The sequence below is a fragment of the Orycteropus afer genome, unplaced genomic scaffold, assembly GCF_000298275.1.
Source record: "Orycteropus afer afer isolate SDZICR_OR568_19922 unplaced genomic scaffold, OryAfe1.0 scaffold00062, whole genome shotgun sequence".
Taxonomy (NCBI): Eukaryota; Metazoa; Chordata; class Mammalia; order Tubulidentata; family Orycteropodidae; genus Orycteropus; species Orycteropus afer.
Genome location: NW_006921649.1, coordinates 9,042,574 through 9,055,850, shown reverse-complemented (window position 1 = coordinate 9,055,850; position 13,277 = coordinate 9,042,574). Strand labels below are relative to the sequence as shown.

The 13,277-nt window shown below is 44.5% G+C and overlaps 1 protein-coding gene across 1 annotated transcript in view; it reads right to left on the bottom strand.

Annotated features, from left to right (window-relative positions):
* Window positions 1–878: 878 nt before the first annotated feature.
* The window catches only part of DOCK2 (dedicator of cytokinesis 2), a 669,066-nt gene continuing 656,667 nt past the window's right edge, over window positions 879–13,277 (bottom strand). Inside the window, exons 47-52 of the mRNA XM_007939749.2 lie at window positions 7,871–8,008; window positions 6,840–6,967; window positions 5,064–5,235; window positions 3,472–3,592; window positions 1,796–1,938; window positions 879–941 (exon numbers count right to left, since the gene is read on the bottom strand). Of these exons, the coding sequence (XP_007937940.2) occupies window positions 879–941; window positions 1,796–1,938; window positions 3,472–3,592; window positions 5,064–5,235; window positions 6,840–6,967; window positions 7,871–8,008 (765 nt within the window). The remainder of the gene's footprint in view (window positions 942–1,795; window positions 1,939–3,471; window positions 3,593–5,063; window positions 5,236–6,839; window positions 6,968–7,870; window positions 8,009–13,277) is intronic.

Sequence of the window (13,277 nt, the reverse complement as noted above, 5' to 3'; positions counted from 1 at the left end):
AGTCTTTCTGAAGAATGCCCAGGGTTAGGTGGCTGCTTTGCCATGTCTTTCCAGAAAAGGAGAAAGGAAATATGAAATTCTCTACTATTCAGTCCTTTATCACCCTTGCAGCCTGGGGAAACCACATGAGGATGATTCCAGACAGACGTTCCAGCATCTCTGTACCCCAGAGATTGGCCCATAAGGAACCAGAGTCAGAGAAAATTTGTGGATGTAACAGGGATAAGGTGGGGGCATTTGACATTGGCCTATGCTAGACCCAGGCCCCTTAACATTGCTGCAGCTCCCATGCCTGCCTGCCTTCCACACAGTCTCTGCTTTCTTCCCAGTCCCAGACCTAGTGGATTTAGCTATGGGAGGCTGATGGAATTAGGCAATGAGGCTTCTTAAGTCACAGAACCATTTTTATTGTCAGTAAGAAACAACAACACTTTGGAGATGATCAGCTAGAAAAAAAGACTGGTTGGTTGTATTAAAAAAACATAAAGTACCAAAATGTTAACCAAAAATAAAATAAAAGAATATTTTAAAGGCTTTTCTTTTCTATTAAGTGCTGGGACTTAGGAAATGAAATAAAAATGAAGTTTCTTATACCTAAGAAACTGGGATGTGAAAAGAATTGCCCAGGGGTTAGGGACAGCATTTTGGGAGAAGTATTCTTGCTGGTTCCTTGTGTGTCCAAGAGTCAGGGTGGGGTTTCCTCTTGCACCACCTGGGACACTGCCCAGGTGATGCTGGGATTGTTACCATTAGAGTTCTGGGACTCAGACTGGCCCCTCTGTCTTCTCACCCTTTGAGGCTTCATTGTCCACCGCATCTCTCCTCTTTTGGAAGCTGCTTTCCCTGGCTTCTTTGTGTCACCCTGGTCAGCAGCCCTCTCACAAGTCAGTGGACAGGAAGTCGGGTATCTGCTTGCCTTCTTCTGACGATTTGCTGGCCAGCTTTGTGGGAGAGGATAAACATACACCAAGATGGGATTCTCATGAGCACTAGTCCCAATCACAAGGGCCCCTAGACTCACTGCTGCCCAAAGGTCATGAGCATGAACTGCCATGACCTTGAGTTTGGCCAGAAAGGCAGTCCTACACCGTGGTTAGAGCTCAAGCTTTGCTGTTTCGTGAACTCACTAGCTGGGTGAACTCAGGCCAGTCACTTGCCCTCTGTGAGCCTTAAACAACCCTCACAGTGATAGTGGAAGACCAAATGGGATCATGTTTGGAAAGTACATAGCATGGTGCCTGACTCACTATAGGCACGCAGTAAACTTACTATTAATATAGACGCAAAGTCCTGGTTTAATATTACCTTAGGATTAAGACATGGCAGGGGTCCCTTCTTTACCTTGACCAAAGACTGAAAAGTAACAATAGGAGATGGGCCTTGAAAAAGCAGTGCCTGCAAACTAACTTTTAATTGGAAGGATTTTGTAATATAAGTTAAATAAGAAAGTGCTTCCAAAAAAAGGTATTTTCAGTAACTAAACAACACCAATCAGTCAGCTGTTGTGGCTCAGACAGGAGCACCAAAGAGCAGTTAGTCAAAATGCAGCTGCCTGCTCTGAGGTCCCAGGGGCCCTGCAAATCTAGCTGGGCTGCCCTTTAGCACATCCCTGTATCCTAGCTGGAGATTGTGCTGCTCAGAGGAGCCCCTTAGTGCTGAAGAGGGGAACTGCACTCTGGACAGTGTCCTAGCACTGATGACCACCTGACCATGCCTCCCTGCTCCTCTCTCTGTGTTGTTTTCTTCCCTTCCTCCTCCCAACATCCCTCTTCCTTCTACCCATCTGGCTTCTCACCATCGTCCTGAAGAACTGATTTACTTTCTTCCTTTTAAGTGTCTTCTTGTCCCCATCTGAGAGATGAAGGAAAGTCTGGCTAAGACGGGGGGAACGGTTGGCCTCATCCAACTCAGGTATACCTGCCACTGAGAGCGTGAGGGCTGGAAGGAAAGCAGAGGCAGGTATGAGAAGGTGGGGGAAAGGTGATGCTTCAGGGACACGTGGCTGGCCTAGGGGAGGTTGATGGGTGACGGCCTGGGGACACAGCCAAAGTCCCAGGGAATACATATCATCCCTGGCCTTGAATAGGCCAAGCAGAAGGTCGGGAGGTCATTTCCTATCATGCTGGGGTGGGGGAGGGGCTGATGTTCAAGCTGTCCTCTTTGGGAGCACTTTGTCAAACATCAAATAGTGGTCCTGCCTCTTGGTCCCTGACCAAAGCCTTGTCTGATGGCTTCTGGGCTGGAAACACAGGGGATGAGAAGGGAGAACTCTTGCCACTCAGACCATGACTTCCTCAGGAACACAGGGGCTTTTGTCCCTAGGTGGAGACATTGTTTGATCTTCATTTTCCCTCTCCCAATACCAACCCCCTTGATTTCTCATTTTCACCGAAGGCAGGGGCAGTGGGGAGAACATCCCCACAAGAGATGTCTTCTGGTGGTTATGACCCCAGCTTGGAGTCAGACAGACCTGAAGAACTAGCTACCTCTCTGACTTTGCATTTTGACATTGGTCAGAATGACATGACAGCACAGACCTCCTGAGATGATGGGAAGGAACTTGCTTCAGAGTCGTCCAAGCAGCCTAGCATGTAAGGGGCTCATCCTGCAGGCTGGAGCTGGGCAGTGGTTAGGAGCACAGCTCTTAGACACAGTGCCCAACTCTGATCCAAGCCTCTGCCACTTATTAGCAGGGAACTGGTATGATCAGTGCCTCTGTCCTCTCATCCATAAAATGGGCCTAATAGCTTCATCTACTCCATAGGAATGTATGAGGCAAATGAAAGAATTCTCTCAGAAATGGCAGCTGTTTCCAATGAGACTAGCTTGCCCTCTCCCATGAGGATGGTACTGGGTCTCCTTATTTGTCTTGGCCCCAGCCCTTGGCACAGAGAGCCTGGCTCAGAGAAGCAGACACTACTCACTGCTTGACTTGTGGAGTACTCTAGGGTGTATGATGTCACCTGTAAGGGCTTAGGCTCACTATCTGTGATGTAGGAATGGTAAGCCATGTCTGCTCACCTCCTCATCAGGTAATGAATGCAGGATTAGGGTAAAGAGGTAGCATCTATGCTTCAAATGCTCTGAGACTGTAAGTTGTGGTGGCAATTTTTAAGTCCCAGAAATAGTCTTCCAGGTCCCAAAAGGAGACACGTGGCTTAATGTCATGCCAGGGGCAGACTTTTGGGACCAGAGAGGCCTGGCTGACTGAGAACATAGGGCCACCTGCTATGACAAATGGATTTCTGGTAAATCCTGAGATTCAGGAGTAGCTTCCTAGGATGGCTTCACCTGCAGGAAGGGCTGGGGATCCAGCGGCTCAGAGGACAGTAGTCTGTGAGTAGACCCTCTCCTCCCAGCATGCCTGGCCCACTGTGTGGAGTGTATAGAGTCTCTGGTCATTCTGTACCCACCAGGATAATAGCCCACACTTCCTCAAGTCCTCAGTGGTGGTGGTTATAGGGTACATACCTGGGATGGTGGGCATGGATTGGCTGGCAAAACTCATCTGAGAGAGTACAGATGCCCTGGGGGCGATGGTCACATGCTCTGAGAGGTTGGTGTCACTCATGAACTCGTGCTTCCTGGAAAGCTGGTGAATACAACACATGTACACAAATACATACACACACACAATTACACAGAGGCTCCACGTGGGGCAGCTTTGGTTCCTGAAGAATCAGGGGCGAGTTTTGGGATGGTTTCTGTAGATATGGCTTCAAATTAATTTATTCTGTTTTGTACCACTCTTTGTCAGGCTTCCATGTGTGGTTGAATAGGTTGTATACTATACAACTTCAGGGGTAAGGGGGCATTTATTTAGACTATAAGGTGAATGAATGATACCCCTTAGAAGTATAAAACACATAAAACTTACTGCCAGCCTTCTCTCCCTGGGACAAGAGTAGCCTCTGAAGACCACTGGGAGGTTTGTAGGGGGCCCTTTCTCCACAGGAAGGCATTTCCGCTGGCCCCTGGCCCTTTAATCTTTTACCCCTCCCTCACCAGGACAGAGTTTTTGCATCCCCCATTCCCAGGCTCCCGGAATATTTTCAACAAACCTCTCTTGCAGGGAAAAGTTAGGACTGGACCAAGGGCTATCTGGCACCAAGTCTCTTATAACTAATAACTATTAGTTTCCAAGGCAATCTCCCTCTTGGACAAAAGCCTCTTAAAGTCAAAACTAAACCAAACCAGTTGCCATAGAGTCAATCTTGACTCACGGTGAACCCATGTGTGTCAGAGTAGAACTGTGTTCTACACGGTTTTCAATGGTTGACCTTTTCAGAAGCAGGTTGCCAGGCCTATCCTCCAACGCTCCTCTGGGAAGACTTGAACTTCTAGTCTTTCAGTATGTTAACTGCTTGCACCACCGAGGGACTCCTTCTCAAACCAGAGTGGTGCAGTTTTCACCTTTGCATCCCCAGCAGGGCTCCTGGGACACAGGAGGAGCTGGGTGGAGTCTGATGAGATGTTCAGTGGTTTGATGGCTGAGGACAGAGCCTGAGAGCTAGGGATACACCCTAGGCTCCTCACCTGTTCCAGTAGGTGAGATGAGCTGTTTCTCCCAAGCTTCCCAAAGCCACATGTGATAGTAGAAAGGACACACACAGCTTCTGGAGTCCGACTGTTGTTATGTACCATCAAGTCAATTTTTGACTCATAGTGACCACATGTGACAGATTAGAACTACCCTATAGAGTTTTCTAGTTTGTAATCTTTCTGGGAGCAGATTGCCAGCTCTTTCTCCCACATAGCTGTTGGGTGGGTTTGAACCACCAACCTTTAGGTTAACAGTTAAGTGCTTAGTCATTGTACCACCAGGGCTCCTTGGTATCCAACTGCCTGGGCTTAAATCCCAGCTTGGTCACATGTTGGCTGTGTGGGCATGAGCCAGCCACTTCACCTCCCTGAAACTAGATGATTCCTTGGTCATACTATCTTCACTGGGAAAGTGAGGCTCCGGGAGATCAGGTCTGTTGTGCCTGGCACATGTACTTCACCTGGTATGCATAGAGATTTGCTAACAATGTCAGGAGAGGCCTCCTGCCTCTGTCTCTCACCCGTTTCAGCTCCAACTCCGCTGCTGCCTTCTCATCCGCGAACACCACACTGCTCCTCTTGCTCCTCTTCTTGGATCTCCGCAGCTTGACCTCAGGCAGTGTGCTCCCTGGGGAGATGGGCTCCTCCTGCTCTGTTTTTGGGGTCTTGGGTGGTGCTAATTCCAGGTTGAAGCTGCAGGGCAGGAAGGATAGCAACAGACACTGTAGTTAAAGCTTGAGTGGAAATGACTTTCAGGAACCCAGGGGGCCAAAGGAGACCTTCAGTCTGCCTATCACACAAAGTTAGAAGATAGATGAGTTCACCTGCCAGAGAATATGGGCATCAAGGAGAGCCAGTTGTGTAATTTGCAAACATTCAAAATATAAGATAGAACTAAGTTAATGCCACTGAACCAGACATGTAAAGAATATAAAAATGGCATGTTTTATTATATACATATTTACACAATAATGAAAAAAAAAAAAAAAAAAGACCCTATGGTGGCGTAGTGCCTAAGGCACTTGACTGCTAATCCAAAGGTTGGTGGTTCAAACCCACCAGCCACTCCTTGGAAGGAAGTTTGGGCAATCTACTTCTGTAGTGATACTGCCTCAGAAACCCAAGGAGGGTTTGCTATGAGTTGGAGACGACTCGACAGCACATAACAACAACAACAAACAAAGTCATTGCTGCTAAATCATTATGACAGCAGTAAATATGACTTTAGATAAAATGAAATAGGCCACCGCTACCAAAAAAAAAAAAAAAAAGAGGTAAAATGAAACTGAAGGAGGTGAAGCATGAAAAAGAAAGTGTGGTTGAAAACATGAATCTGAAGTCGAATCCCAACACTGCCACTTAGCTGAATGGCTTCAGGCAAATCAGTCCACTTCTCAGAGCCATGATTTTCTTTTCAGTAAAAGGAAGTATTCACAGGGAGGTCTGAGGAACACTTAGCCTATTTCAGCATATAGTGAGTGCTCAATTCATGTATCTGTTATTAAAATAAGGTTCTGAGTAGTGCAAGTGGTTTGCAATAGGTTACCAACCTAAAGACTGGTGGTCTGAACCCACCAAGTGGCTCTGCAGAAGAAAGCCCTGGTGAGCTACTTCCATAAAGATTGTTGTTACTACTTTTGGTTGCCATCAGGTCAATTCCATCTCGTAGCAGATCAAGGAAACCCTGTGGAGCACAGCTGTGCCCTGACATACATGGGGTCACTGTGAGTTGGAATTGACTCAATGACAGTGGGTTTGGTTTGGTTATTATTATAATTGAGGTGGGGAAGGTAGAGCTAGAGGGCTCCAGGAAGATGAGAGGGGAGAGGGTTTTCTGGAGGCAGGGGTGGAGGACGCCAGACAGAGGTGGGTGCGTGGGTACAGGAGCTTTGGGATGGGAGGGCCTGTCCTGATTGGGAGTAGGTGTCCTTAGGAAGAAGGGAGAAGATTCCAGACTGAAGCTGCTTGCTGACAGCTCTGTCTATTGACAGAGGTCACTGGACTAGGAGTCTGGAGGATATGGGTGAGTCCCTGCTGGGTCTTCAGAAAAAGCCACTTTGCCTGAGACTCAGACGTACCCTCCAAAAATGGCACTAGGCACCGCAGCTTCATAGGGTAGTTGGCAAGGGTTTTAATCAGGCACTAGGTCGGGAAAGGCCTTTAAACAGGAAGGGCCAAGAAGAACATAGAAAGGAGGCTACTGAGGTAGAAGGAGAGGAAAGGTGGCTCAGTGGCTTGTCTTGGGGTTAGTTCAGGGAGGAAGGGGTGCAGGGGCTGCCTGGCAGACAAGGACGGACCTTTCAGAGGTGGTTTTGCTGGGGGTGCTGCAATCGGAGTTCATGGATGCCAGAGAGATGATGGACATCTGCCGGTAGGAGCGCAGCATCGACCTGGGCCGGCCCAGTCTCCTATCGTCGAAGTCGGGCTGTAGGTGGGTAGGACAAGGTGGTTACCAGCCCACTGGCTGCTTCAGCTGAACCTGACCTATTATGCCCTCAGCCTTCTGCTGCCTTCCTGGACAGGGCCAGAGTGTTGAGGCGGAACAGGGAGTTGGGACAGAAGCTTCTTGGCTGGCTGAGGCTAAGGGTGTCATGAGGAGGCTGTTGGAAGAGGCAATCTATCTCATGGAAAACCCTGGACCAGAGACATGGGATGTGAGCTCTCCTCTAGGCTCTTCTAGTAACTTACTCCCCCTCTGTGGGCCTCAGCTTTCCCACTTCTAAAATAACAGAGTTGGACCAAATGGCCTCTAAGGCCCCTTATAGACTTGATGTTTTCTGATTCCACTTTATGGGCAAGAGAATAAATGAAGGTGTTCCTATGAGGACCAGGCCGACGGCCTCTTTAGGTCATGGAGCTTAGTGACTAAAAGTACTGGCTTGGAGGCCAACCAAGCCAGGTGCAAATTCTAACCTACACTCACTTGCTGCATAATTGTGGTAAGTTACTTAACACTTCTGGGCTTTCAGAAGAGATACAAGGGATTGAAAAAAAAAATTACTCCTCCCTCCCAGACTTGCTGTGAAGATTAAATGACCTAATAGATGTCAAGTGCTTAGGCCAGCCTGGCACACAGTAGGGGCTTCATCAATGTACTTTTTATTATTAGCTGTTCCCTTGAGTGCTAAAGGCTTGATACATAACTGGTATTTACTTGGGGGTGATTTTAGGAGGGACCAAGCTTATAGGAAGACTTTCCTAGAGCAGCTCTGGTAATGCTGACTCAGGCCCTCTCTTCTAAGTAGGCTCCTTCACTGGGTGCTTCCAGCTCTGGTCCCCACCACCCTCTCCACTTTCACCCATCCCCCAGTTGCAGGGACCCCCATACCATCTCTCTGATGCCATACTCCTTCTCCACCTTTGATTTCAGGTTCTTGAAACATTCCTCCATGCGGTCATGGAAAGGTCGCAGGTTTTCCGACACCCTTTTCTCATGGATCTTAATCCCAGCTCCCAGGAAGGGGATCTGGAGAAGAAGGTACTTGAGGATGAGTAGGGCCAGCCACTTGGCCAATCTCAGCTTGAGACCCAGCCCTCAAGGTTGTTGAAGTCAAATTGGCCAACTAGGAACTCATCAAGGGCCATAGGGTCCTCAGGGACTTTCCCATAGGTTCTCCAGGAGAACAGGAAGCTGTAACTTTGGGGTTTGCTTTGGATGGGAGAAAGACCTCCAGTAACCTTTGTCCCACAGTAGGGGTGAGCCCTCCATTAGGGGTCATCTGCTTAGGAATTTTTCCCCTTGTTGAATCTGCTGAGGGGCAGAGAGTGGGGATGAGAGAGGAAGCTCTGTTGCTTTAACTTAGAGCCTTACCTAAGAAGTTCTTGGTAATTCAAAAGTGAAGGTATGAATGTCAGAAGCTGGGGGTAAAGGAAGAGAAGAGCCAAAGGAAGAAAAGGTGTGGGCACAGCCTTATCTTACAATGTAGGGGTCAACTGAACATTTTACGGTGTTGAAGAAAGATATTGTTATGAATTATGTCCCCCAAAATAGGTATTGTAAATCCTAACTCTTACACCTATGGACATAATTTCATTTGAGAATAGAGCTTTCTTTTTTATGTTAATGAAACTATATAAGTGTAGGGTATGTCTTAAATCAATCACCTCTGAGATAGAAAAGAACAAAAAGGTATAGAAGAAAGCAAGCAGAGATGGGGGGAAGTAGATGCCATGAGGAGATCTTCAAGGGAAGAAAGAAAAGAAAGGAAGGGAGGGAGCGAGGGAGGGAAAGAAAGAGGGAGGAAAGGGGGAAGTGAAGGAAAGGACTTGAAGAGAAACAGAAATAAAGAGAGCATAATAAAATACTATTTAATATTTTTTATTTAATATATAGTAGCAGAAAAGATCTTCCACCCATGAAATAAGACACAAATTTTATAAAAACCAAAAGGAATGATAATGGAAATATTACATATAGAAACTAGTGAGACACAGCTAAAGATGTACTTGGGGCAAATTTTTAGTCTTACATATAGAAAAGACAGAGAATCAATTAGCTGTACATTCTTCTCAGGAAATTACTAAAAGGACAGCAAATTGAACCCAATGAGCATAGAAGAAAGGAAATAATAAAGAAAAGTAGACAAAAATGAAAAAGAAAACAAAAATATCACAGAGACATCAACGAAAGCAAAAGATGATTTTTCAAAAAGACGTATCATTGATAAGCCCCTAAAAAGACTTAAAAAAAAAAACCTCACTGCCATTGAGTTGGTGCCGACTCATAGTGACCCCTCCTTGGGTTTCCAAGGCAGTATCGCTAAGAAAGCAGATTGCCCAGTTTTCCTTCCGAGGAGTGGCTGGTGGGTTTGAACCACCAGCCTTCTGGTTAGCAGTCAAGTGCCTTAGGCTCTATGCCACCAGAGGTCCTCTAAAAAGACTCAAAAACCAACAAACGCACTGCCATGGGGTCAGTTCTGACTCATGGTGACTCCTCCTTGGGTTTCTGAGGCAGTATCTCTATGGAAGTAGATTGCCCAGTCTTCCTTCCAAGCAGGGTCAAGAAAAATAGAAAGTACCAATAACCAATATCAGGACTCAAAAGGGAGTATCACTATGGTCAGTTTATACATTAAAATTAACCAGAAGATATTATTTTAAATGTTTATGCCAATAAATTTAATATTTAGATAAAATGGAAAAATTGCTGTTTACCAAAAAGAACACAAGGGAAATAGAAAATCTGAAAACTGAAATAAGTTTAATGCATGATTTAAAGCATTCCTGTAAAGAAAACTCTCAGCAGTTAGGATAACTTCTTCACCACAAATAAGCACCTTGAGGGAGTAGGTTGCTGGGCCTGTGGACTGGGTACCATGGTCACAGGGGACCATCGAGCTCAATTGGCACAATATGGTATACAAAATTATTGTTCTACATCTCACTTTGGTGAGTAGTGAGTGGGGTCTTAAAAGCTTGCAAGTGGCCATCTATGTGACAATTATTGGCCTCCTCATTTGGAGCAAATAATAGTAAAGAAAACCAAAGATGTATGGAAACAGTCCAAAGGACTAATGGACCATAAGAATCTCAACCTATATGATCCAGAGACCAGAAGAACTAGATGCCTGCCTACCAATGCCAACCACTCAGAAAAGGCTCAAAATTGGAGATCCTGCATAGAGTGTGGGAGAAGAATGTGGAACAAAACCCTAAATCATAAAAAAGACTAGGCTTACTGTTCTGACAGAGACTGGTGAAACCCCAGAGCCTGTGTCCCCAAGTCACCCTTCTTCATGCCTGGAATTGATCTCACTCCTATGGATCTCAACCAAATACAACATGTCTATAAGCTGAACACCTGCACCAGGGAGATGCATTCCTTAGAACAATCAACCATGAGAGATCAGAAAGGCAGGATTTGCACAGGGTAAAAGATAGGGAGGCATGAATGCATAGGCAAGAAGGACACAGGGAAATGGTAACCACAGGGAGGAAGTGGTGTTATACTGTGGGAAATGTAACCAGAATCACAAAACAAAATGTGTATATGAACAATGAAAAATTCAAAAAAGAAAGAAAGAAAGAAAACTCTTGGTCCATGTGGCTTCACTGACAAATTCTACCAAATACTTAGCAGTTAATAAATGCCAACCTCACAGAAACTCTTGCACAAAAAACCCAAAGAGGGGTCGCTATGAGTCGGAATCGACTCAATGTGAAACTTGCTCCTGAATGGAAAGTAGCTAAAAAAAAAAAAAAAAAAAAAATAGTGAATAACCTTCAACTCACTTTTTGAGACCAAGATAACTTTGTTACAAAAACTGCATGTGGTAGTTAAGGTTGTATGTCAACTTGGGTGGGCATGATTGAGTGGCTGGGAAGCTGGATGTAGTTATTCCCCATGGTGAGACTGGTAATTAACTCCATGGTGGAATCTACTGGAGCAGCTGAGTAGCTGCTTTAGGGATGTGGACTGCTTCCAGTAATAAGAAACAATGTTGAGGAAGATCTCGAGCTTTTTGGCATGCTTGAACCCTGCATGAAGCCAAGTCGTTGTTCAGCAGCGTGCCATGCCCTGCCGATCTTGGGACTATGCTGGGCTTGAATTAGTGGCCTGCTGTATTGTTTGGTAACACTGGGACTGTGCCTTTTTATTTGTCCATCTTGGGTTTTTCAGCCTCAGCAGCCAGCAGCTGTCTGAGTGATGAAACACCTCTAGCTCCAGTGGGCTGGGAGCAGGAGGCAGAGCTGAAGCACAAGGTTGAGGGGCTTTCACCCAGGGCCTAGACCCTGGCACTTTGAACTCGGACTTCTAGCCTCCAAAACTGTAAGAGAATAAACTCCTGTTTGTTAAATCGATCCCATTTGTGGCATATTTCTGTTGGAGCAGTGCTAGGTAACCAAAACACTGCACAAGGACATCACAAGAAAGGAGAAATACAGGCTAATATCTTTTGTGAGCATAGATGCAAAAATTCTGAAAAAACTTAGCAAATAGAATTCAGCAATACATCAAAATAATATAACCAAGTAAGAGTTATAAGCAAGGTTGGTTTAACATTTCAAAATCAACTAATTCCTGACATTTAAAGAATGAAGGAGAAAAACAATATGAGCATTTCAATAGATACAGAAAAGGCATCAGTCAAAATTAAAGACCTATTCATAATAAATTAGCAAGCTCAGAAAGAAGCCCTGGTGAAAGAGTGGTTAAGTGCTCAGCTGCTGAAAGGTCAGCAGTTTGAACCCACCTCCATGGGAGAAAGATGTAGCAGTCTGCTCCATAGAGATTACAGCCTTGGAAACCCTATACGGAAGTCCTACTCTGTCCTATAGGGTTGCTATGGGTCAGAAATGACTAAACGGCAATGAGTTTTTGGTTTTATATTTAAACCATCACTCTAGGCAATATTTCTCTTGCCTTGATGCTGAGGACTTGGATGTGCAATCTCTCCTCCTCTATTCATCAGTGCAATCAGGCAAGAAAAATAATTAGAAGGTTTTAAAAAGATTGAAAAAGAAGAAGTATTAGTAGATGTCATGAATTGTATACATAGAAAATTCAAAAGAATCTACAAATAATTTGACTTAATAGGTGGACTTGAATGAATTCATTTAATACATGAATTTGCTGGCTACAAAGTCAACATACAAAAAAAATTGTGATTTTTATCAACTGGTAAGTGAAATTTAAAAGACAATATCAATTAGAATAGAATTAAAAATATAAAATACCGAAGAATAAACTTAATAAAAAGTGTACAAGAACTCTACACTGCAAACCACAAAGTATTGCTGAGAGTAATTAAAGAACTAAACAAATACAGAGATATACCATGTTCATGAATTAGAAGACTCCAAATTGTTAAGATATCAATTCTCCCTAGATTCATCTATATATTTAATGCATTTCTAGTCAAAATCCAGGGCATCCCTGGATAGTACAAATGGTTAAGAAAATACTCTACTTCTAACTGAAAGGTTGGCAATTCGAGTCCATCTAGAAAGGCATGGGAATTGACATCTCAAAAATCAACCACAGAAAACTCTATGAAACACAGTTCTACTCTGACATATCTGGGGTCACCACGAGTCAGAGCCAATTTGATGGCAACTTTTTTTTTTTCAATGTGTTTTAAAGTAAACGTGTAGAAATTGGTAAGCAGATTTTAAAATTTATATGGAAATGCAAAGGACTTAGCAGAGCCAAGTCAAATTTAAAGGAAAACAACAAATTTGAAGAGCACTCATAAGTGGAATTGGAACTGCCAATCTTTGGTTAGCACGGAGTACCTTAATCGTTGTGCCATCAGGGCTCCCTGAACTTACTATAAAGTGACAGTAATTAAGGAAGTGTGACATTGATGAAGGATGGACAAATAGACCAATATAACGGAATAGAAAGTCCAGAAACAGACCAACATATATATGACCATTTTATGTCAAAGGTGCTACTATAATTCAGCAGGAGAAGTAATGGTCTTTTCAACACATGGTGCTGGAGTAATCAGAAATCTGCTTGGGAAAATAAATCTACCTTTTACTTCACTCTAGTCAAGATGAATCTTAGATCTAAATATGAAAGACTTAACAATAAGACTTCAGAATAAACGGCAGTTCCGAAGATGGAGGACTAGGCAGAAGGACTGCACAGACGCTCTTCAACAAAGAAAAGGGAAACCAATTAACACAGACATAGAAAATAATCTTGGACCCCTGAGCCTTGAAGGGAAGGATACAAAAGTGGACTAAACCCCAACTAGCAGGAGAATTTGCGTGAAAATACCAAAAAA